Genomic DNA, 25083 nt, shown 5'->3' on the forward strand with positions numbered 1-25083 from the left:
GGAACGGCTAGCGGGTCTCTGAGTCGGGAGGTCGGCGACTAGGGGCAACCGGGTGTTTCCCGAGTCGGCGGTCTTGCGGCGGGAGCAGGATAGAATTTTGGTCTCCCGAGTCGGATAGGTGGAGTGCGGCGGGAGGCAATACAAAATTCGTCCCTGTGGGTGAGGCGACAGCGGTGGTTGATGCGCCAGGGACTCCCCCCCCCCCCCCCCCATTTTTTCTAACAAGGTTTTGGTTGGTTGGACGGGTTGTTATTTTAGGATGTGTTTTTTACGAATTGTTAACGAATTTTATAATAAATGGCTGCTGTGGCCAAATTATCCAAAGCTAGAAGTTGTAGTGTGTTTTCTTAAGGTGGGGAAAAGGGGTGGTTGGGTTTGAGGTCACAGGGCCTAGATCCGTTATACCCGCGTCATGCTGCAAAATCTATATTCCTGTCCAATATGGTAATATACAGTATGGCTATAGGTAATATGTCCGAACACATCAGCAGCATTTACTGTGAATGTTAAAGGGATAATGATTACAATCACAATAATTCACTGCCGCTGTTGAAAAATCACCTATTTTTAATGAACACTTTGTGAATTTGGACACGCTGGCATCCTCGGTAAAGGTACCTTTACATGGAGTAACTATCATTTAAGCTCCTTTTACATGGAACGATTCTTTTTTTGTCCAAGCCGGCAGCATGCTTAGACTGCACAATTCCTATGTGAGTCACTGAACAAGCAGTGTTTAAACTGCTCGAGGAATGAACGAGCCGGCGCCGATTTTTATGCCGGCTGAAGCTGAGCGACGAGTGACAGCCTCACGATTCTTGTCAGTCATTCAGTCGTTGGCTGCATTTACACTGAGCGATTATCATTCAGTTTAGCTTGTTTGAACGATTTTTGGAACGATAACCGTTTAGTCTATAAGAGCCTTTAGAGTCGCTCAAAAAAGCGGTTGAGGTGTGCGAATCACAGCGTTTGTTTACTTTTACACACAGTGATGACTATTCAATAGCTGTTTGCTAGGATATTGCTCAGAGCGGATCCCCATGCAAATTCATTCACAAGTCAAAATACCAACGACCACCTGTCTGTGAGCGAGTTACATGCTCCGCCCCGTTCACATGGTCATAAAACATGCAGAGCTTGACAGCAGTCGTGTGGTTACAGGACCTGTGATCATGTCAACGTCATGTGATCAGTCACCTCGGCTCTGACCTCTGCAGCTGATCACTTAATGGTGACGTCATCACGGGTCCTTCACTTTCTTAAAATTCTGTAAAGCCAGACAACAGCCGTGTGCTTACAGGACCTGTGATGATGTCACCGACCTGTGATGATGTCTCATGTGGGAGGAGTCTGTGGGTCACATGACCAGGGGGTGATCAGTGTGTGCAGGACTCTGCTATGCTGGTTGTGATCCCTGTTGTATGGGATGAATAATGTATGTAGGAGAGCTGTATGTAAAGTACATGTAGCAGAGTTGTGCGTGTGAGACGTGCATGTAACAGAGGAGTGTGCATGTGAGACGTGCATGTAACAGAGGAGTGTGCGTGTGAGACGTGCATGTAACAGAGGAGTGTGCGTGTGAGACGTGCATGTAACAGAGGAGTGTGCGTGTGAGATGTGCATGTAACAGAGGAGTGTGCGTGTGAGACGTGCATGTAACAGAGGAGTGTGCGTGTGAGACGTGCATGTAACAGAGGAGTGTGCGTGTGAGACGTGCATGTAGCAGAGCTTTGTGTGTGTGAGACATGCATGTAGCAGAGCTGTGTGTGTGACATGCATGTATTAGAGGAGTGCATGTGTGACGTGCATGTGGCAGAGGAGTGCGTGTGATGTACATGTAGCAGAGCTGTGCGTGCGAGACGTGCATGTAGCAGAGTTGTGCGAGACGTGCATGTAGCAGAGTTGTGCGAGACGTGCATGCAGCAGAGCTGTGTGTGTGTGAGACGTGCATGCAGCAGAGCTGTGTGTGTGTGACGTGCATGGGCCTGCTGGTTTGGGATGTGCATAGTCCTAAACCAACAGGTCCTAAACCAGCAGTCGTGTGCTTACAACTCCAATCCGTTTCACTAAACTATATTAGTAAGTGGCGCATTGCGCCACCAGAAACACTGGTACTATAATTTCCTAATAATTACTAGTCATTAAGATATGAATGACTGTGACTTTACACCAGACCACTTTTGATCAACCAGCAACAATTGTTTTGATGAGCAGAAATGGAGCAACTAGCAATTTATTGTTCGTCACCCTGTTGGTGGCCTTGATTACACTGAACGCCTATCGTTTGAATTCACTTTTTCAAGCAATTATTCGGCAGATAGTCGTCCCACCTGAAGGCACCTTAAGTAGGCTAGGAAAGCAACCACCTCATATCCACATTACTGGATGCTATGTGCACACAGTATCGTTCCATTTAGCATTCCCCTTTTGTTAATGTATAACCTTCTATGCATCGCGTACAATGAATGCAACATCCTGGATATTATTTTTATTCACTCCTTTCCCCTCATATAGTAGATTCATCTAGTTTAATAATATTATGAAAAGTGCAAGAATTAAAACTAAGCTTGGCCCCCTCGCTTCCTCTGGTGTGCAGGGAAGAAATGATTGGCAATGTGACTGCTGGAGGCTCATCACATTTTTTTGGCAACTGGAAAATGTCTTTAAAACATTTGACCATTACAGAAAACAAAGTTTTGTGTGTAATTACCTGAGCTGCCAAATGGCACATGACAGCAGACATGGGGGGGGATATGGAAAGCACATAAAGACCTTTATACAACGGTATAGTTATAGGAATTCTCATATTCTAGCAAGAACTGGTTTCATCCAATTATGTGGAGTAGGAATGCCATTTGTCTGACAGATACCTGTCCTAGTGTCGTTATACAAGATACCAGGAGACGTCACACTAGGTCAGTCATTTCTCGGATGCTTCTAGATTTTCTTCAGCAAGCACCGGAATAACCGCTTCCATATATCTTCAATCATTTTCCGAAGGAACAACCATTTTTGATAACCTGATCATTTGGACAAAAACTTCACATGTAAAATAAAGTTCCTGCCTGGTCCCAGGTTTTAGCTTATAAAGCAAATCCCGGGGGCTGAGAATTCCCACCATGATGGAGTGTAGACAATGATGGCTCATGACTTGGTCTCGGTCATCGATTCCAGTATCCGTGCCCCGTTTGTAATTGCTGTAGTCAGAAAGACAAATTTGTAACCTAAAAATTGAAACAAAATACATATATGATAAGTTCTGGTCCAGATTCCCAGGTCCATGTCCTACTGAACACACTAATGTATGTGCGGACTGTAAAAGCTATATGGGTTATTTACTTGCTTGTTTTCTCAACTACATCCTTTTTCCAGGGAAATCAATATAAAAAAATACTAATCTTTATTTATATAGCGCCAACATATTCTGCAGCGTTTACAAAACAGGGGGAACAAAATCGGTGGTTAAATCAGTACGACTACGGGAAGGAGGGGGGGGGGGTGATTACGGCTAGCAGAGATTGCAGTCAGTAGGACAGGGAGCATGTTACCAGGCAGAGTACAGAAGGCTTTGGTTTAGGGTATATGGTATGCCTCCCTGAAGAGGTGTGTTTTTAGAGCACGCCTGAAGTAGCGAGTCCTGGATTGCCCGGATAGTTTTGGGAAGTGCGTTCCAGAGGACAGGTGCTGCTCTGGAGAAGTCTTGGAGGCGGGAATGAGAGGTTCGAGGTAAAGGGGCGCTTAATCTGATTCTGTTAGCGGAGGACGCGGACTGGGTGGTGGATTGAGATGAGGGATGCAATGTAGGGGATGCAAGACACACAATGCAATTATTCCCTAAAACCCTTTAAGTTCCAAGGCTACTTTATCATTGGAATGGGGTGGGGAGGGATTCATTTTTTTGCTCTTTAGGAGTTTGTTCACATGTAGCAAAATTCTAAAATCCATGTCATTTTCCATGCTAAAAAGTGTAACAAAATCCACACCAAATGATGCGTATTTTGACGCAGTTTTTGGTGCAGATCCGGACCAAAATCCCCAGTGTGTGAACATACCCTAAATTTCTGTCTTTGCCATGCAGCATCACTATCACGGTTACTTTTATTCTATGGGTCAGTACGATTATGGCAATACCAAGGATGTGTAGTTTTGTTTTAATACTGCACAATAATCTCGCATCACCGCCCTCAGAGAGCTACAGCTTTTATATTCTTCCATCATTGTGGCCACACGGGGGCTTGTTTTTACAGGGCAAGATCTCGTTTTATTGTTACCATTCTAGGGTGCATGGGACTTACTGATTAAGGGCGATCTCAAATGAGCGTAAAGTAATAGAGGACGGGTTTTACAAGCATAATGCGCATTACATGCGCATATACGCCTAGATAGTACATGGCGATGGGTGGCACGCAGCCAGTATGCAATGTCATTGCGTACTGGCTGCATGTCGCGCACATATATCTCGCATGCTGCAAAATACGCTTATGAAAGCCTGGCCTAAAATTGATTTTGGGGGTTAGGGGGTGTGAAGATCATGGCCATATATGCGTGTCCGTGTGGGTTTTTCTTATACTTTTACAAAATAAATCCAGTTTTTGGGTACTTTATTAATGTTCCTTTTCCGATTTAGTCAGTCCCACTAGGGAACATAACAATACAATCGCTTGAGAGCTTTTATAATGCCTTGACATAGTCAGTACACCAGAGCATTATTCCATTTGCCTTTCAAATTTTCACTTGTGCTGTAGCCTAATGGACACTCAGCCATGGCAGCTCTGGAGGCCTTTGTTAAGCCTCTGGTTGCTGTGGCAATACATTGGCAATTTCAATTGCAGGAAGCGGATGGGGATACAGGTAGCCCCCTGCTTTCGCAAACCGCCTGCAGTCAATTCATCTAGCGGGTTAAACAGTGTTGGACGCCTGTGGTAATCATGCAGGCATACGGTCACCATGACATCAATGTCCATCATGGAGGCTTAGCACGAGCCTTTCAATGATGTACATTTACGTACTGCTGGGGGGGAGCGGTTAGGAGTGGGGCTGCAGGGAAGTAACATTCCTCAGAAGTGCGGAAGCACCATATATCTGTAAAAGCATAGTTTATAATGGCTCTCATAATGCCAGTGTGTCTAGAATTGGGGTGGTGCAAGTCAGAAAGTGGCAGCAAATCTGATTTCCCTGCAGCTATATGGGTACTGTATAATCACGCACAGCATATTTGTTCCATACATTTCTGAGACTGTTTCACACATCTGCATGGATTTGGTAGATGCTGCAGAAACCACATCACTCAGATGGTGGAGCAAATATTCAGTGGCAGGAATTTCGGCAACAACTCTGCTGCATGTGAATATATATATATATATATATATATATATATATATATATATATATATATATATATATATATATATATATATATATATATATATATATATATATATATATATATATATATATATATACACACACATATACGCTTGCTTATATCAAGTATAAGCGATTCCAAGAGTGTATTCTTACTGGGGATTGTTCACAATGTCATCCTCTAATACAATATTATACAGGTATTTTGGTTTTAGTAATTCTATTAATTCCTTGCAGTTTTCAAAAACTTTCCTTGCCATCAATCCGTAGAAATCTTCATAACTTACAGTGGATAAAGTGCTGCTCTGGTCATGTGACGATCACAAAAGAGCAGGACAGGTTTCAGTTGAATCACTTTGGACTATTGGGGTACGTCGACACGTATCGGAAATGGTGCAGATTTTCTGCAGCAGAAAATCCAGACAATTAGTGAAGATCTGCACAGATTTCACCCCTTCTATTAAAAACTGTGCAATCAGCTGTGGATCTGCAGCAATGCTATGGATTTTGATGCAGAATTGGTAGTGGATTTTCTGTTCTGAAAACCGTACTATTTCCGCTGCGTGTGAACGTACCTTTAGTGATATATATTACATATACTGTACCAATTTCTTTTCCAAGAAATCTCAAAGCCGAGATCTCTGAAAAGGTGCATCCGCCAAGGAAAACCACAACAATGGTCCTATGAGAATCGGAGAAAGAGTTCCTCTCTGCGAGTTGTTCTGCATACAAGCACAAAATGTAACATTTTATAAACAAGTTCACAAACTTCTGGCAGCATATTTTTTTTAAACATCACAATTTTATATAGAAAAATATATACCTGCAAATTCAATATTATTGAGTAAACGTGTCACTTCTTCAAGACCGGTCCAACCTTTACGCACCAAAACCTGAAAATCAATACACTTGTAAACACACAGTATACTGATACACATACTGAAATAGTACAGAGCCAGTGCTTTACACAAGGAGGCTTTCCCAAGAAGGCAGCCATTGTTTATATACCCTAGTAGGACATTTGGAGGATCTTAGAGAGAGGGGCCACCCTGGTATGGAGCTGCTATGAAAGTTCTGGTGGACTTCAACAGCCATCCGTGTAATGCAAGAACAGCTCATCTGAATGGCCATCATGTAATACTACATTTCCGAATGCCTGGCTAGCTGACTGCGGCTTCCTCCAGGAAATTCAGCTGTTTGTCAGGGCAGCCTAGAGAAGGAGCTGGAGCATTCAGCAAATGGCCATGGTAGCCGCATTCGGAAGGGGGTTGTCTCGGATTTGCTTTGTGTGTTTATTAATATAACTCAAGTAACTTTGCAAAAAGTTTTATTATTATTTTGCCTTATGTAAACTGATTTTTCCTTTTATGTTTCTTGACTGAATATATTTCAACCCTGCTTGTGGTCATTGGGACTCTGCATACAACAATCATGCACCCTCAATCTCAGTTTTATTCAATTCCACTTGAGAATGGGCAAGCTCGTGACGTGTGCATGCGTGTTCTAGTATCGTGTGCATGCGTGTTCTAGTATCAGCTATTGAGAATGGTGTGAAAAACCAGGCTGTGGCAGTCATGTTAGAGAAAGAGGTTTACTGGCATAGAGGGGCACATGAGCTCAACAACAGTTTTCAGGATACCCAACCAGCCACTCTTCAGCAAATGAGGGCTGAAAACACTGGCGTGCCAAATATCAACTAAGCAAGAAGAAATAGGCAACACCAGTCAACCATATATTTTTTACAGTATTGTCCAATAAGCACAAGGTAGAAACCATCTATACATTAACACTGCACAACCGAATACTGAGAAAAAGACTGCTTGAATTGGCAAGTCCCAATTTCCTGCCCATCATATTGACCTGCTGGATACTTGGGGAAGGACCCTGCACTAAGTTCAGGTCTTCACAATGTTGCAAACTTATGTACTTAGTTTCACTGAATACATTGTACACACACACACATACAGAACAGTTAGGATCTCACTTACGTGTTCTATTATTTTGCAACTTAGTGGAGTGTAAGCACCACTAAAAACATAAGCCATGTCCTTTGGGGTCCTCAGGTCATAGTCTCCATCTACTCGAGGAATCTGCCAAAAAAAATTTGTTAAATTTTCAAATATTTTAAATTCAGGCTGAAAAGAAGTAATCTGATGGCATCCACTATAATATAATATTACACTAAAAAGATCAGGTAAATACACTGAGTCCCCATCAACCCTTCCATCAAAGAGAAATTGCTCTACTGCTCAGATTCCCTCCGCTATAGAGATTGCTTGAGGTATATACACCATGTCTATGGGGTACACCCACTGTCCTGATCCTGGTGGAGCACAATGTATGATCAGAACCTTGGGTTTATTTTAATGTTATTTTTTTATTTATTTTTAAGTAGGGAAGTATTGGTTAGTGAAATGAATATGACTCCATGTTCTATCCTATGTGTAGCCATTTTGTGAGCAAGTAGCCATGTTCTGTGGCAATTATTTTGTACGTTTCTGCACTGGTGCATCTTGTCTCCACTAGGTGTATGAGTGGAGACATGGGTTGGCCGGTGTAAGTGACAGGGATCTCCAGGAGCACACGGCCCCCTCTGCTCCCACACATGTTCCCTGGCTGACTCTCTCTTCCCGCTGGACTCCTAGCTCTAACCCTGTTACCCGTGAGGCCGCTGCAGGCGAGAGCGTTCTCACTGTGGTCCTCACTTCTCTCCCCGGTTTGAATTAACATACTGGACTTGAAAGGTTTGTACCACAATCACGTTATCCACTATCCACAGGAAAGGAGATAATTTGTTGATTGGTGGGGGGCAACACCGCTGAGATCCCCACCGATCTCAAGAACAGGAGTTCTGGGGAGTTCTCTCCTCATTGCTGGGGTACTGCAACCCCACAGTGAGAAGGACACTAAGTGGAGTGCTGGTTGCGCAAAAACAGTAGTGCACCATTCACTTGCAATGGGACTATGGAGATAGCCAAGCGGGTGCCATTCTGCTATTTCTGTCAGCCCGACTAAATGAATGGAGCGCTATTGGGGATGCTCATTCAGCGCTCCATTCACAGTGACATTACTGCTTGAAGACAAGCGACACCCATAGTGACAGGCAGAGCGGGACATAGGAGTCCTATTCTCAGGATTGGTGAGGTTCCCAGCAGCTAGACCCCCACCAATCAGCAAGTTATGCCCTATACTGTGGATAGGGGATAATTTGTAATTTAAAAATATTGAGAATTACCAGCCTACAGAGAACCCAATTAATGCACACTATTCTCATCTGGTCACTCTTCATAGCCTGGAAATAGCTGCTTATTGACATTTCAGCTTTCTTCCTATTGATTGCCCAGCTGACAATCAGATAGCAGGAAGACTAAGTGCGGCTGAAAGGTTGCAGCAAAACAAATGTACTGGCTAAAGTCAAACCGGCATAGTAAATGTCAGTAGGGAGAATTTACCCTAAGCGCTGCGGAATAAGTTGGCGCTATACAAATAAAGATTATTATTATTACCCACTGTTTTTTTAACGCTGCGATATTGCTGCGTTTTTTAACGCGATTGTCAATAGGACTTTCTAATGTTAAAAACGCATCTCAAGTTTCTGCTTTGTGATTTTTGTGTGATGCGTTGTTAACATTAGAAAGTCCCCTTGACAACTGCGTTAAGAAAACACAGTGATATCGCAGCATTAAAAAAACGCAAGTGGGTAAGAGCCCTAAGGCTTTACATAACAAAGTGTTCTTCTCTATAGAGCAGCTATAAGGCTCTATTCACATTAGTATCATGGCGTCTGTTTTTACAAATAGTAATCATAATTCCTATTATAAATCAGCCAGGATCCATTATAATCGACTTTCCCCTCACTGATCTATAATAGGACTGCCAGGTATTCGTCTTTGCTTTTCTACTGAATGGAGGAGTGCTGCATACTATGTTATTCTGCACATCACAAAGCAATAGAATCAGAAAAGTACTAATACTGGCCATAGATATGAAATAACAGACTACCTTGTCCTACAACTAATTCTACCACGGCTCTACATCATTGGCCTAGGCGACTGTGCTTGTGCTTTCATTGGGGAGAAGGGAATAACTCACTTCCTGATGCCTCTTGTGGGAACAAAGGGAAAAGAAGGATTGGGAGTATTGTACTTCAGCATGCTTGAGCCTAACATCTCAGCGGGGTCATCTGAGTTTTAATGTGTATGGACACCTTAATATAAACAGAGCCGTTGAACTAATTTACATACCTAAAAGCAAGAAAGAGAAAATAGTATAATATACTGATAGCAGCTTATTACTTACTAGTCCCAACTTTTTACTGATTCCTCTGAAATGACTCTTTTTTGCCAAAGATGAAAAAGCATCAGTAAGTTTTCCTGTAAGCAATATGCAAAGATACAAAAATTTTACAAAAAAAAAGTCAAATTCTGCCATGAAACTATTGACAAAGTTCTAATTTACATGTCCTCTTTGTGACGAATATGGCAGTACCAACAGATCTTCGTGGAGCTACCATGCATCTGCCATCGTTCCCAGCTCAACTTGACTTTTACAATATGACGTTTACTGGGATGATAATGAAATAACACAAAGCCCCTATACAGGTAACAGGATAGGACAGAACCGATGCCATGGTGTCTGGGAGCATCACCATATATCATATTTTATAGTCTATCCATATGGTAACTTGTGACCAAGTAGATGGAATAGGACAGGCTCACCTACGGCTTTGTCTGTGACCAGTTTGCTGACTCTGTTCTCCACGGCAGTCAGGGTCTCCCCGGGGGCTTGTTCTGTGACCAGGCCAGCACGCTTTAGATTGGAGAAGGTCAGCAGATGCTCAGGGCCATAGCTCTACATGAAGAATAAGATACACAGTTCAGTTCAGATGAAGTATATCAATACTGAACTACTGAGAACGCTTGTGCAAAACACAAGTTGGAGTGCCGGGCAGTGTGATGTTGAATTGACTTTTAGATTAACTGGATTTTTGGATGGATCACTATACTTTTTAAGCCATTTATTTATGAAATGGGATGCATTTATCCTTGATCCAGCATTACAGACATTTTCATGGGAGTCTTTAAAGCATTCTTGTAGCCGTATATTATAATAATTGCTTGTTTGAGAATATCATGTTTCATGTTCCTCTATGATACGCTACCCAGGGGGCGTTGTAGGTCCTGAATTATTTATCGTAACTTACTTATACCAACTATGCACCACAGCAAATCAATGTAATTGGAGAAAATTGTGTTTCAGAAACAATATGAGACATCAGTAATTGTATAAATTCTGCATTTCCTAATAATTAATGGTTTCCTCTATGGGTCCTAAAAGTGAGTCATTGCATTAGTATTGTATTTAAGTGTTCTTTCCATATATAAACTATTTTAGAGAAAGCTGAATGAGTTTAGCGAAAGACATAAAGCGGGCAGAATAGTACAGCTCTTGATCAGTTTAGGATGTAATGAAGGATTAGCATTGAAGTTGAAGAACTTATGAAGTTATGAGCAACGCTCTAAGTCGTAACCCGTAAACCGTTTGGCTGGTTGCTGTATAAGATTCTGTTTTATTGGATTGGAATAAAGCTTCTTTTAACTTTTACTGAAGCCTAGCGTAGAATATTCTTCAACTTCAATGCTTTTGGCATTGACTGCATGCAGATCCTTGTACAGGTGTGGAGAACGAATCGGTGAGTGGATGTCCATGTTTCTCTAATGGATGATTAGCACTACCTTGGACATCACTTAAAGCATACTTGAGTTTTCAACAAGTTTTCTAAAATACACCGGGTTCTCCTTACTCTCTCATTTGCTGCTGTAAGCACTCTGTAAGTGCTGATTTTCAGGTGGTCTTGCCCAACTCTCTTGTTTTTGTGCTGTGGTTTACAACCCACTATCAGGGAGGGGGCATGTAGCAAGCCTACCATTCTGCCAGTATTCCACTGTCCTGTACTTCCTTCCAATGTTGCATTGCACTCTCTCTGATCTAATCAGTAGGGGGCGCAGTAGCTGAATGCCCATCTTACTGCTTTCCTAGGACGATCAGGAATGTAGGATCACTCGGGCCAATTGCTTAGCAAACCCACTGTAATGTGTGCCTGTGTTTGTATGTAATGTGTGCACACCCCTCCCCACTTTAACAGCAGGAGAGGCAGAGATTGTGGAGATCGTTATCACAATGTCTGCAGATTTGTCAGCCTGCAGCCTGTAAGTGCACAGGAGCTGCCTATTAAAATAATGCCTTCCCCAGTTGCTATGGAAACGTCTCTTTATCCTGGCTACTATGGTAGCTCTGTGCCTAACAAAAGAGAGTGAATTGCAGAGAAGCTGGAAGGGAGGCCCTAGCGGCAGCAACATCAAATGAGACTTACAGTGATAAGATAACAACATTTTTAATGCAACTATATTACAGAAATGATGTGACTAACACAAGCTAGTAGATGGACAGAAGTTGTCTGAAAAGTTAGTGCCTCTTTAAATGCACAGCACTCTTTCTGTGCAGGGAGTTGTATATGGATGCAATCTGTGATTTTGGCCGACTGCACATTAACATGTCGGATTCCGGAGCGGCATCCCGCACTGGAATCAGACCCTGTGCCCGGCCGGTGACCCCGCGTACCTGTCCAGTCGTCTTCTTTTTCTGCACTGCGGATGGTCCAGATTTCCGTGTGCCATCGCTAGGCGATGACGCGGGTACCGCAACCTTAATGCGATGTTAATTGCGGAAGAGCCGCGGGTTGGACGGCTTCCACTGACTTCAATGTAAACCGTCCATGCGGACAACGCTCAAAAATAGAGCATGCTCCGATTTTTCCTCTGCGGGTGAAAAATCAATTTGTGCAGTTAAAAGTGCTTTTCCATAGCATGCTATCAAAATATTTGCTGCAGAATCTGTGGATCCCGCAATGCAAATAAGCCCGTGTGCAGCCGGCCATACACAGAGCATTTACAGGGTATAATCTGATGCAACAGATTTGTTGCAAAAGGTTCTGAGATTCAAAATATATTCCATACATCTGAATGGTGTTTCTAAATGGCGCAATCGCAGAAATTTCTGCAACAAACCTGCTGTTTGTGAACATATTCTACTGTGTCTGCCATTGGTAGTTTACTAGTATTGCATCTTTGTAGAATATGTAAAAGTGCCATCACAAATATATACGTAAGGAAGGTATAAAAATAATCACAGAGACCTGTAGGTATTGAGTCTTCAAAGATCTGTAATCTTTTGTTACTAAACCTACAAAAGTAAATACAGTTATTAGAAGCCGTCAGTTATTTGCACAGATGCCTATTAGTGACATGAGACAAGTCCTACCATTTTCTGTGAGCGACAGTAGACACATTAAACGTAAACTCTCAATGGGCGAAATCTGAAAATGAAGCAAAAGCCAAATGACATGCATCTGAAATATCAACGTTTCCTGCCAGTTCTTGCTATTCAAAATCTGTGTGACGCACTCACCTGCCTGTTTATGTGTTCTTCTATTACACTGACAGATTCTCTAATTTCAAATCCCTCCAGTAATGCTGTGTGAGAAACAACAATAACACAAGAACATTTCAAGGTATTTTCTGGAATTACAATACCAGATCGGTGGGGTTCCAACTCTCACCCGAGCGCCATGGGCTTCAAACCAGTGATCTGACCAAGTATTGGATAACAGTGTTCCCCACAGGTCAGAGAAGCTGATCAAACGCAAGGACTATAATACTGCCTCACTCATCACTCGCTCAGCTTCTCTTCTGACATCAGAGAAGACGCAGCAACTTCAGAAGCAGCCGCTCATCACACCAGGGACCCTTCTACATACTCAGCGGAGCAGCAAGACTGAGCATGTGTGACCACTTTGTCACATTTATTGATTTGGACACAACAGAAACAGCAGGTGGCGCTATTCTAACATTAGCCCTGGAATATCAGGGGATAGAAACATTTTAAATAAGTGTAAATACAAAACACGTTTATAATTAGGGGTTGGATTTAACCATAAATATTTGCCGTGGGACAACCCCAAAATATAGAAGCCTGCAATATAAAATGGCTTTGCCGTGTACGGCACATTTTCCCATAAGCTTCAGTGTGATATTATGCCACTAGAGATGAAACCCACCGATCTGTACAAGGACGACAAAGCCACTATGGATGTCTGAGAAGCAAAGTACGACTTACAGTGTTCGGTTTTCAGTAGCTCCTGGAAGTCCTGTTTGGTTTTCTTCTTCATGATCGACTCACAGGCTCCAATATCTTTATCAAAAGAAAAACTTTGTCATCACTCCTGTTTACTAACTGTCCAAGATGGTCGCTGCACCACCTTGTCAGAGTCACAGTCAGAGTTTTCTAAAAAGTTGCTTTTCATTACAAGTAGACAGTGGCTACACAGTGTATTTATCATTACTGGATCTCCAACCAAATTAATGAGATCAGTAATATTAGAGCTCATGTCCATCAACCTACAACATCGATTTAACATTTGTACTAAAGAGGCATTTCCCAAACTGACAATTATCACTTATTCATAGGGCAGGTGATAAATGTCTCAACGCTGGGAACTCCATCAATCACTGGAACTGGAAGTCCTGATTTCCCCCCCCCCCCCTTCCGTTTCTCCTCACTGCATGACCGTAGCTAGGAGGAGTTTGAATGGAGTGACAATCAAGCATGTCTGCTGCTTCAAAGACTACATGACTGTTGGAGACATCAGGGTACAATGCCGAGCGATCTACTTTACTGCTATAGAAGGAAGAGACTTCTTCTCAACAAGACATTGGGGCAGATTTACTATTGAAAATTCAAAAATTCAGAAAACTGTCAACCATGTTTTGCACCACATCTGCGATGTATTTTAGTCACTTGTGTGACAAATGAAGAGGATGTGATATTGTGCGGCAAAAAGCGGCACAAAAAATAGCTCCATTTTTGTTGTAAACTAAGCCAACTAGTAGGTGCTATAACGTTAGAGGGGGAAAAGACAGTGCGTCCTAAAGAGAGAATGTACTGAAATTCAAGGTTTCCAGCATGATTGTGCGAACTAAATCATGAACATGCAAACAAACTCGTGACTGTGCGAACAAACGTGCGATCATTTACTCGTACCACTGATTGGTAGTGAGCTGCTCCCCCGCCTCCACTAATCAGATTCTTCCCTTCCTCAGCTCGTACACAAGTGTTGCTGTCACGGAGCCCCGGTGTTTCAGAGCTCTGCTGCTCCTTCTGCCCAGTACTATCCCCTGCTCTGTCTCTGGGCGAGTTCCAAATATTTTTTCCCTATTTTCCGCCTCTAAAACGTGGGTGCGTCTTATCGAACGGAAAAATACGGGATTATATATATCAATTACGGCCATACATGTCTACATCTGCAGGAATAATATAACTATTCTGTCTGATCTGCTGCATTGCTATTGAAAAACCTGGTATTCAAGAAAGATAATATATGAAAAATCTATTACACGCAGCATCATTGGAAATGTGTGGAGGCCCAGAAAAGAGGTACCAGATCGGAGCTTATCTCCTACTGTGATAGTAACGACTGAAGCGTGGCAGGCATACACCCTGAGAGTGGCATCTTATGGCCATCTGAGGAAACTCGTAGAACCAATAGAAGGCCTCGAATTCTTTATACCAAATCTAGATGTCGGAATCTGGAAGAGGAAGGGACTTTTGGGGGTGGAAAATTTAGTACCATCTAATGGAATAAAACCCTTCGAGTGGATGCAAGCAAAATACCATTTAAACGCTACAAATCGCTTTGATTACCTTAGGGCAAGATCCTTTCTGAGAAAGTTTCCCATTCTGAATATACAATTACCACACAAGATAATAAAAATGTTCACATCCCCGCCAAATTTTAACAAATCAGAGACAATACTTTTTTATGATGTGTTGACGGGTAACCACAACTTATCGAAAAAGGCGCACCTTCTAAACTAAGCATGTTCATATATGTGAGTAATTAGGCCACAATCATAGAAGAAATGTTGTAGCAGCTCATAAGACAGACCCCAAGTTTCCAGGTGCGTCTTAGAACTGCCTCAGGATTTACCATGAAGGAGTACATATAATACGTTAATATAAATACGAATATAAGCGCCATACGTAAACTCAGCATGCGATGCTCCTGCTTTAATCCTTTCAGTTCCTGGGCAACAAAAGACTTCATTTGCTTGATGTCCATCCCTCTACGTTTCTGGAATATAGAAAATATTAACAGTTATAAGCAATGGCATTTGCAAAAATCTATTTTGTATTCATGAAAAATATTTAGGATTTTAACCCCTCAGCGACCAGACTATTTTGTGTCTTAATGACAAAACAATTAAAAAATGTTTTTTCAAAGTCCCGTTCCAAAAATGACTATATTTTAAATTTTTCATCAACAAAATCATAGGAGGCTCTGTTTATGGCTAGAAGTGATGTATTTTATTAATGGCACCAGTTTAGGTTACATAAGATGATACTGCTCAAAGGACTACTCCGGTGAAAACACATTTTTCTATCCCTGCCCCTCCCTCTCATCTTATTAACGAGCCGCACTGGTCTCATCTCTTCCCATGTTGCATAATTTGAAATAAAAGTTTTCCAAATCACTGAACCAATTATTACATGTGGCATACCGTGAAATCAGCATATCTGTTGTCACTACACTGTAGTACCTGCAGCCAAGTACCATTAGGTACCTGACGGGGTACCTTTAAGAATATTTACCAACATAAATCCAAATACATAGCTCTCACTACACTGAGAATGCTCATATATCAACATATCCACCAAAACATCAAGAGCATCAGGTCTTCCTAAGATGGAAACATTTAATAATCCTTTAAAGGGCCCCTCAGGCAAAAACACATTTTTCTATTGCTTCACCTATTGATTGATAGTTTGTCACACTCTGGAGGTTTATTGCAGCCACTTCCATGCAGTGCAGCCTCCAGTCTAATACTAATCATGCACCATTTTGAGAGGGAGATTCTTTATTTTCCCTTTCAAATCAATCCCATGATGCATCAGCACAGCATTAGCTATAGACTATACCATTTCTGCCTGTCTGGGGGGGGGGTAGGTGGGTTAATATCATTGTCTTTTATATTCACCTAAATAAGCTACAGAACATAAGTATACAGTCAGGAGGATGAGCTGTGCTCTCCTCTATTCTAACTGTGTGACAGGATCTGTGTAATCATCATTAGTAATGGTGTCCTCCTCTAGGCTGCTTCTGTGGTATACTCCATTAAACAGCATCACACAGACTGAGAAAATGACTAGTTTTAGACAGCATACGCCCAAGTAAATCTGAGCTGGTCAGAACTCAGATCACATGACCATCTGAGGAAGATGATGCCAGGAGTTTCAGACAGAATAACTAAATAGGGTAACACCTCTATATATTAAACAATGAATGAAATGGCCCTTTAATTTTAATAAATTTTTGCAGGGCCTGAAATTACGCCGGTCTTTTTTTTTGTACACACAGTGTTCACTGTACAGTATAAATTACATGTTACACATTCTGCGGGTCAATATGATTACAGTGATGCCAGATTTTTTCATATATTACTATTTTAGCACAATTAAAAACACTTTAAAAATAAAATGTAAAAAATTATATTTGCATTGCTGCACTCCAAGACCCATAACATTTTTAATTTTTCACCCCCAGAGCTGTGTGAGGTCCAGTTTATTGTGCCCATGTTGTAGTTTCCATTGATACCATTTGGGGTGCATGCAACTTTTTGTTCACCTTTTGTTTTCTGGGAGGCTGATAAACAAAAATTGCAATTCTGGTACAATATTTTTTAATTTTAGGTAATAGAAGTATAAAGGATCTTGAATTATTAGCGTACTACGTCACACTACTTATGTAGTGCAGAGTAGTATGCTTTGTTCAGCTTTCCAGTTAGACTTTTAGGCAGAGTTTGATAAGCTGGCAGGCATGGCAAACCGGGAAGTCATCATCAGGCTTCTGGATTCCATGGCAATCCATTGCCTCCAGATGATCGCATCATGGGTTGCCAATGGGCGACAGAGCTGCTTACATGCTGCAGCATTTAAGAGGTTAAACAGCTGGGATTGAAGGTTTATCTGCTACCAGCCGTTAGCCAAGCATCGCCTTGTTTTGATGGTAGCCTAGTCTGATGCCCCTTAGTGACCACTGTCAAAATACATAAGGCTAGTTACTAAGGAGTTAACCCTTTCCAATCCACTGTCTGACGTCTAAAGACATTCTGATTGAAGGCTGTACAGCTCCGATGTCGGAAGACGTCCGGCGGGGTATTCTTACTGTAGATTACTGGCCACTCTGTTGTCGGGGGGCCTTTCCAGCATGTCCCATACCGCAGTACTGGCCCTAGCCAGCAAATGGCGCTATTGTATAATGGCAGAAAAAGAAAACCGCCTAGGAAATCCTCAATCCAAAATTGGATTGCAAAGGGTTAAAGGGAATGTAAGTCATGAGAAAAACATGGCTGTTTACTTCTCTAAACAGCACCAGATCTGTCTGTAGGTTGTACCTTGTATTATCATGAAAGTGAATGCACTGTGCTGCAATACCACACACAACCTGGGGACTATCTTGGCAATGTTTTGGGAAGAAAGAAGCAGAGTTTTCTAATTTTGTACAATCTCTTTAATTTAATCAAGTTATAGTGAAATGCTTACTCAGCTGATGTAGACACATAACTAGACTATTATTTCACATTTGTCAGGTCTTGCTCCTTGGACCTGTAGTTCTATGGGTTCCCAGGAGCACACTTCCACAGGTGTGGGATGATTGAGCTGGCTGGGTGTGTATCGTTCCAGTCAGTCAATCACCCCCGCTCTGCTGCATATAAATACCAGCCCCACTTGCTAGAAGGCGCTGGTCTTTTATGTTTCTCCTCATTGCCTCTTAGGACCCTGGTTTTTGGAGTCATGCATGCATGAGGTTCTGGATGGGATTGCCTTGTCTGTTGGTGTGAACAGTGTCCTGTTCTGCTTGTATGCCATTTATTATCTATGCCGAACCAGGCCCCTAGGTTCCACTGTGGGGCCATCCCTATTGGGATGATCGCCCTGCTTGCAGGCAGGACTCCTGGGTTTAAGTTATCTTGTTAGACTAGGGACTAACGAGACAATGAAGGCCCTTGTCATGGGCTCGTGAGCTTAAGTATCTTGGCCAGAATACGAACCAATACCTCGTACCTACTTTATCTATTCCATCTGCTTATGCGTGTTAGTATACTAGGTAAGTATTTTGGTGGTTATAAGTTGTTGTTAGATATCTGCTCGCATTGTGTATCCACGTTCCCTGTCCCAATTCTTTCCCTTCAGCCTTCTATTTGCGTTCATCCGGGGCGTGGTGTGCATTACGCTCAGGTCGGATGTGACAACATGGTTGCCCCCTCTGTTGAGGCCACTTCTCTGCTAGTATCCTGTTCACATACATGGCTCACTTCACTTGAGCATGTTAGCTGCCATGGATGAACATTCACCTTAGGCTTCCTGCGGAAGGCCGAGTCAGATCCCCTGTGAGAATTCTTGCAGCAGTATCCGACCCACGTCCCTGCAGGGACCAGTGCGGCTCTCACCTGCTCCCGCAGCTCCAGCTCTGATGTGCCGGCTGCGGCCAGCCGGCGCATGCGCAGAGCAGAGCTGGCGTGCTGGGAGTGACATTTCTGTGCGGGCCTCTGTGAGACCTGCACAGAAATAGAACATGCCGCGATTTGTTTTCTGCGTGCGTTTTCACCCGAACAAATCACAGCCGTCTGCATAGGATTGCGTTTTGTAATGCAATCCTATGCAGGTGGGCACAGGCGGAAATTCTGCGGGAAATCCCGCTGTGGAATTTCCGCCCGTGTGCAGGGGGCCTTATCCATCCAGTACACTTAATTCACGGCACGATTTTGCACGTTACACTGTCATATCAGGACAATTTACAAATCAAATCTTTGTCAAATCACACAGGAGGGTCCTCACTGCTAAGCTGACTGTAGCAGCGGTATGTGGACTAGACCTTTAAAAATTTTTTACCATCTGGCAATAAACTAAAAAATTATGTGACATCCCAGTTAAATTCAGATACAATCCATCCATCCATGGGACTGAACCTGGGGACTTTTATTAACCCTTTCCAATCCACTGTCTGACGTCTTCCTACATTCTGATTGAAGCTTGTACAGCTCCAATGTCAGAAGACGTCAGACAGGGTATTCTTACCGTTTGACAGCCACTCTGCTATCGGAGCCTCTCTGGCGCACACACACTGGCTTTAGCCAGCAGATGGCACCGTTGTACAACGGCAAAAATAGAAAGCCTTTTAGGAATCCCTGAATCCAAAATGGGATTGGAGAGGGTTAAGACTTTCCCTTTGTACATCATACATGTTGGAGAGAAAAATAGACATAATACTGTATTATTTCCTGTAACATCAATTCCATTAATTTTTTTAATGAAAGGGAAAAAAATTGTGACCTTATAAAAATGGTGAACGTGCAGCAACAGATCATTCAACTCGCAAAATACAATCCACGCTATCGACTTACATCGTATTGGGTTTGCAGGTTACGGGCTTTCTGACTCAGGGAGCTAAACACATTAGAAAAATGCTCATTACGGATTTCTTCAAATACCTAGGGATATAAGAAAATCATATAGAATATCGTAAATTATCTAATATTTCATACCAATGCATATAAGGGGTTATTCCACACATGTCAGATATACACAGAACATAGCATAGTTTACAGCATAAGTAGTAGTGAATGTACCAAAAGCAGTTCTATGTAAAAGTTTCATAATATTACAATTAAGCAATGTGGACCATAGAGAAGCATAAAGAGAAAGAGTTGGATAACTGAACAGATATAAATGGCAAACTTTTCAAACAAACATATTTTGAATTAAGTCTTCTGTTGATTCTGAAGATCAATTACTTAAAATTGCTTCACAGACACTCTGTACTTCATGGTTGCTGCTGACCAGGACATGTGACTACTGCAGCCAATCACTGGCCACAGCAGTGACCTTCTACAGCTAGTGATTGGCTGCAGCAGCCACATGTCTGGGTCAGCAGCAACCATGAAGTACAGAGTGTCTGTGAAGCAATTTTACATTGTTCACACTCTTCACAGTTAAAGGGAGTATCCAATTTAGAAGTAGAAGTAAAGGCTGCTGTTGTTAATGTGATTTTGAATTTAAAGTCAGATAACACTTTTAGGGCTCATTCACACGGGCGTATATCGGCCGCGTTTTCACGGCTGGCCAATATACGTCACCCATCTCAGGCATTGGTTTCTAATGCCTCAGTTCAGATGGGCGATTTGCCGGTGTGTAAAAACTGCCAGCAAAGATAGAGCATGCGTTGCGCATTCTGGTCAGCCATTTTTACACCAACCAGGAAAGATAGTTCTGGAACTCTCTTTTCCGGACGGAATACAGCCGGTCCCACAGACTCCTATGGGAGCCTATGAGAGTTGCCTGCAAAGGGAGGTGGGAGGGAGTGTCTGCTACTTCCACCCCTTTGCCTCCTCCTCTCCACCCATTGTCAGCTGTCTACAATGGGAGGGGGCAGGGGATACTGTTCTAAGCTCCCGCTCCCTCCCATTGCTGGCAGCCGACAGGGGGCGGGGGTTTAGCACACTAGCTCCACCCAGTCTTGCCCTCTCCCCTTCCCAAAAGCTGGCGAGCAGGGGGAGAGGGTGAGGCAGTTTAGCAAAGCTAAACTGTCTCCCCCTGCCCAACGGTATTCTGGGTGCGGCGTATAATCGCCACACTCAGGCGTCTAAACGGGCGTTAAAAAAAGAAGAAAAAAAAAGAATTTTAATGCCCGTTCACGCGATTTTCGGACTCACTGTTGTCGTGTCACAGCTGGCTGAAAAATCTTCATGCCCATGTGAATGAGCTCTCAATATTTAAATTAATGTAGATAATTAGAATTCTTATAAAAATTCCCTGATAACACAGCACCGGAGAAGATTTAGAAGGAGACATTATATTGTCATCGAAGTCTAGTCTTGCTACTGAGATTATGTCACCTGTGATTGTGTATCATCATGGAAATAAGATAGTACATGGGTTGTTGCATTAGAACTAGGACAACCTGTCCTATGGATATTATGTAAGGGGGGGGTCTAGAGGACTGTAGCCATGTGCTATATAGTCAATAATTGAATCCATCTGACTCCACTGAATACTATGTAATCCTTGGAGCAGAAATGTGCATCCATCTGCAGCTTGGTGTACCGCTAACAAATATTCATGGGAAGGTTTCAGTTGCATGAGCTGAAGTAACCAGCTGATCACTAGCAGGTCCTCATTTACAAAAGTGGTTGTCCAGACAATTGAAACCCCTTTTAAGTAAAAATGCTTTTCAGTGTTTGAAAGAGTTATTCATTAGTTTTTCCCTGTAGATCTCCTTTAAGAGCAGGTGTCACCTCTCCTGACTGTCTACCCCATAAGATAACAATTCTGGAGCCTCCTAGAAGTTTATGACTAAATTGACAACTGGGTGTTACCATCTAGTGTGTCACTATATAGTCTGAGTATTGTCCGCAGTGATTGGATAGTGTCGGAGTACGTAGGAACACAACCCCAACTGATAAAATCCAATTTCCAATTAATTCATAAATTTCTAGGAGGAATAACAGAAAAAACAGCAAAATGTTGTATTCTGAGAAAAGATGTTCAATAATAATCTCTATGGGTAAATTAAATATTTAGGTGAGTCTGGAGAGCCAATGGTTCCTCTTTAAAGGGCTAATAAAGTATGTACCTTATCAATAGAAACTTTATAAGACTGTTTCAAATAATACATAAAAATACACTGAATTGAGCAAGAATGTGACTTTCATGTGACGGAGATGCAGTTTTCTAGGAGGCACTAAGGAGGATTTTCTGTTATATGAAAAAGTAACAACTCGTTTCCCTTTTACAAACTGTAATTTTGTTACTTTTTTCAACCCATGTCTATTTTCACATGCAGCATTCATGTTTTTCAGAGCCATTTACATAATACATTACAGCAGCGGTAGGGATGTAAAGGATATTAATAAACTACTTGTATTCATGTGCCCCCTGGTCTGGTTACACATAAATCAAAGTTTTAACCAATATGCAAATTAGCAGTGGATGATCCCCATCAGGGCAAGTGCTCAGACTCTCAGCCATAAGCCCTGCCCTGCCCATCCTACTTTGTCTTGATTGAGGTCTCATGTGCGTTCCAATGTCATTGATTCCAGAGCTGAAATCACTGCAAGCAGCCTGAAGAATACTCAGCATTTCACAGTAAAACATACCTCTGTGTAATATACTGCTTGTTGGGAATTCACGTTGACCCCAAGGTTCAGGCAGCATAAATAACCTGACAGGTTCCCTTTAAATTACAGGTTAGAAGTTGGTTGGTGGCTGAAAAAAAGTTACAGAGGCAGCCCTGCCGGCTCAACAGCCATATACAGATGAGTGTTGAGGGAGTGCTACAATCCGAGGAATGTGGAGGAGATTACAACACTGAAGTGATCTGAATTCCAGAAGAAGACTCCCAATCACCATAATATAAGCAGGGAACAGCATCTCATAGTGAGGGGAGAAGCCTGGTGAGAATTAGAGTCAACTTAGAGAATAAATATTATTATAGATCTGTTTTCCAATTAACAATGAAGTAAATATTTTGTACATAGAGTAGATCCGTTTTGTACGAAATGTATTAGAACAGGATTTTGCTGAATGGTATAAAGAAACGCTGGCTTAGGTGTTACCTTATCCTGAGAGTTCAGAAGAATCTTCACACTTTTATCAGAGGAGGTCACCTCAGGTCCAAACTCCACACTTCCTAGAACAAATAATATATACAGCGAGCTGCAGATACATTTTTGGTTTGTTATAACAACAACAATAATCTTTATTTATATAAATAGTGCCAACATATTCCGCAGCGCTTACAAAACAGGGGGGGGGGGGTAGAACAGAAACAAAACCTCGGTTACATAAAATCAGTTGATGGAAACAATAGTGGTGAGGGTCCTGCTCGAATGGGCTCACATACTACAAATAATAGGGTGATACAGAAGGTAAAGGGCTGGAGATGTGCACAGTATGGGGAGATGGAGGGTGAGGGGTGCTATACACATAGACAATGGTCAAATTGAGCCATATAGCGTCTGAATCGGGAACGGTTGATTGCGGCTGGCATGGATTGCAGTCAGTAGGACAGGGAGCATGTTATCAGGCGGAGTACAGAGGGGTTTGGTTTGGGGGATATGGTATGCCTCCTTGAAGAGGTTATAAAGATAAATTTCATTTTACACCTGCACGCAGCACACTAACATCTCAAAATATTTTCAACAATTTCCAGAAAGATATACAAATATTCTCAGTTACTGTTTTGCACGAGAAAATTGTTTAAATGAGTTTTCTGAGACTATAAATTTTTAAAGTGATACATAATTGTGCATTATTTATAAAAATGATACCACTTACAAGTGTATCTGTATTAAAATGTCTGCTATCCCCCTGCTGGGCCTCAAGGGTAAATCCCTACCCCGTCAGCTAACGTGTTTTGGTCAAAATGCAAACAAATACCTGCATTTATCAGTATTTTTTGCATGCAGTGTGCTAAAGATGCTGGGGGAGTCCAGGATGTCCTGCCAGTGTGGCGCACTGTGCTGATATAGTGTAATAAACTCTTGTGCCAGTAGGGGTTGTATTTCTGTATGGTGTGTCGCACTTATCTATGGCTCGCATCCTTGGTATCAGTTCACATCTGCAGATTATGTTGTCTGCAGTCACCCCTCCCCTAATCTTGGGTTGAGTTGAGTGGCTGCACATGAGTCTGCACTGAACATTTAGCTCCCTCATATTGCAATCTGGCTTTTTGCATGCTATTAGGCGATATGGTGATTGAGTCTGCCCTGCAGTATCAGGTGATCCATATTTGGCTTCTTTTTCTGTGCGTTATGTCCTACCCCAATCATATGACCATATCATCCAACATCTCTAGTGCTGTACACGTGATATGACCAATGTTCATGTCAGTACGGATGACATATACCATATTTTTCACTTTATAAGGTGCACTTTTTCCCCCCCAAAAGTGGGGGAGGGGGGTGGACAATCAGTGTGTCCTATAAAGCAAACGTGCTGAAATTCGGACCTGGACAGCAGCTGAAAAGGATCGCAAGTCCTTCTCACGCAGCTGCTGTCCGAGACCGCATCCATAGCACAGGAGCCCATACTAACAGCTGATTGGTGGAGGTGGGCGAGCAGCAGGGTGCTCAGTAATCAGATGTTCGTACGGTCAGCTCTCCTGCTATGGAGCCGACAGTGTGATACGGATCACACGTCCGCTACTTAGCAGCACCTGTAGGAACAGCTGATTAGAACTGCTGTAGGTACAGACGGCTCTCCTGCACTCCTTATCACACAGCTGCTGCCTACATAGCACAAATGTATACACCATAGCTCACCATAATGAGACCTGCCATGCTGGGTTCCTAAAAAGTTGGGTGACAACTAATGGAATCATCATTACATTGACACTAAGCTCTTCCAGGATCCAACTGCAGAGTTATGCAAGAATTTATACCACATACATTGCTATAACTAGTCAAACATGGCACTCAGGGCTCCTGGAAAGCTGGGTGACAAGTAATAAGATCAGCATTACATTTACACTCAGCTGTCCCTGGATCCTGAATGGCAGGTTGACAAGTGGTATATACTTCATTTCGAGGCGGTACTACTACTGCT

General features: G+C 42.4%; 1 protein-coding gene across 3 annotated transcripts in view; it reads right to left on the bottom strand.

Moving 5' to 3' along the window:
• Positions 1-2473: 2473 nt before the first annotated feature.
• The window catches only part of VPS33B (VPS33B late endosome and lysosome associated), a 36196-nt gene continuing 13586 nt past the window's right edge, over positions 2474-25083 (bottom strand). For all 3 annotated transcript variants that reach the window (XM_066592746.1, XM_066592747.1, XM_066592748.1), the window contains exons 12-24: positions 23094-23167; positions 19884-19970; positions 15463-15553; positions 13540-13614; positions 12832-12896; positions 12685-12739; positions 12560-12606; positions 10083-10215; positions 9664-9737; positions 7353-7454; positions 6188-6257; positions 5970-6086; positions 2474-3224 (exon numbers count right to left, since the gene is read on the bottom strand). In XM_066592746.1, coding sequence (XP_066448843.1) covers positions 3145-3224; positions 5970-6086; positions 6188-6257; positions 7353-7454; positions 9664-9737; positions 10083-10215; positions 12560-12606; positions 12685-12739; positions 12832-12896; positions 13540-13614; positions 15463-15553; positions 19884-19970; positions 23094-23167 — 1070 coding nt within the window. In that variant the 3' untranslated portion in view covers positions 2474-3144. The remainder of the gene's footprint in view (positions 3225-5969; positions 6087-6187; positions 6258-7352; positions 7455-9663; positions 9738-10082; positions 10216-12559; positions 12607-12684; positions 12740-12831; positions 12897-13539; positions 13615-15462; positions 15554-19883; positions 19971-23093; positions 23168-25083) is intronic.

This window comes from Eleutherodactylus coqui, chromosome 2, assembly GCF_035609145.1.
Source record: "Eleutherodactylus coqui strain aEleCoq1 chromosome 2, aEleCoq1.hap1, whole genome shotgun sequence".
NCBI classification, from domain to species: domain Eukaryota; kingdom Metazoa; phylum Chordata; class Amphibia; order Anura; family Eleutherodactylidae; genus Eleutherodactylus; species Eleutherodactylus coqui.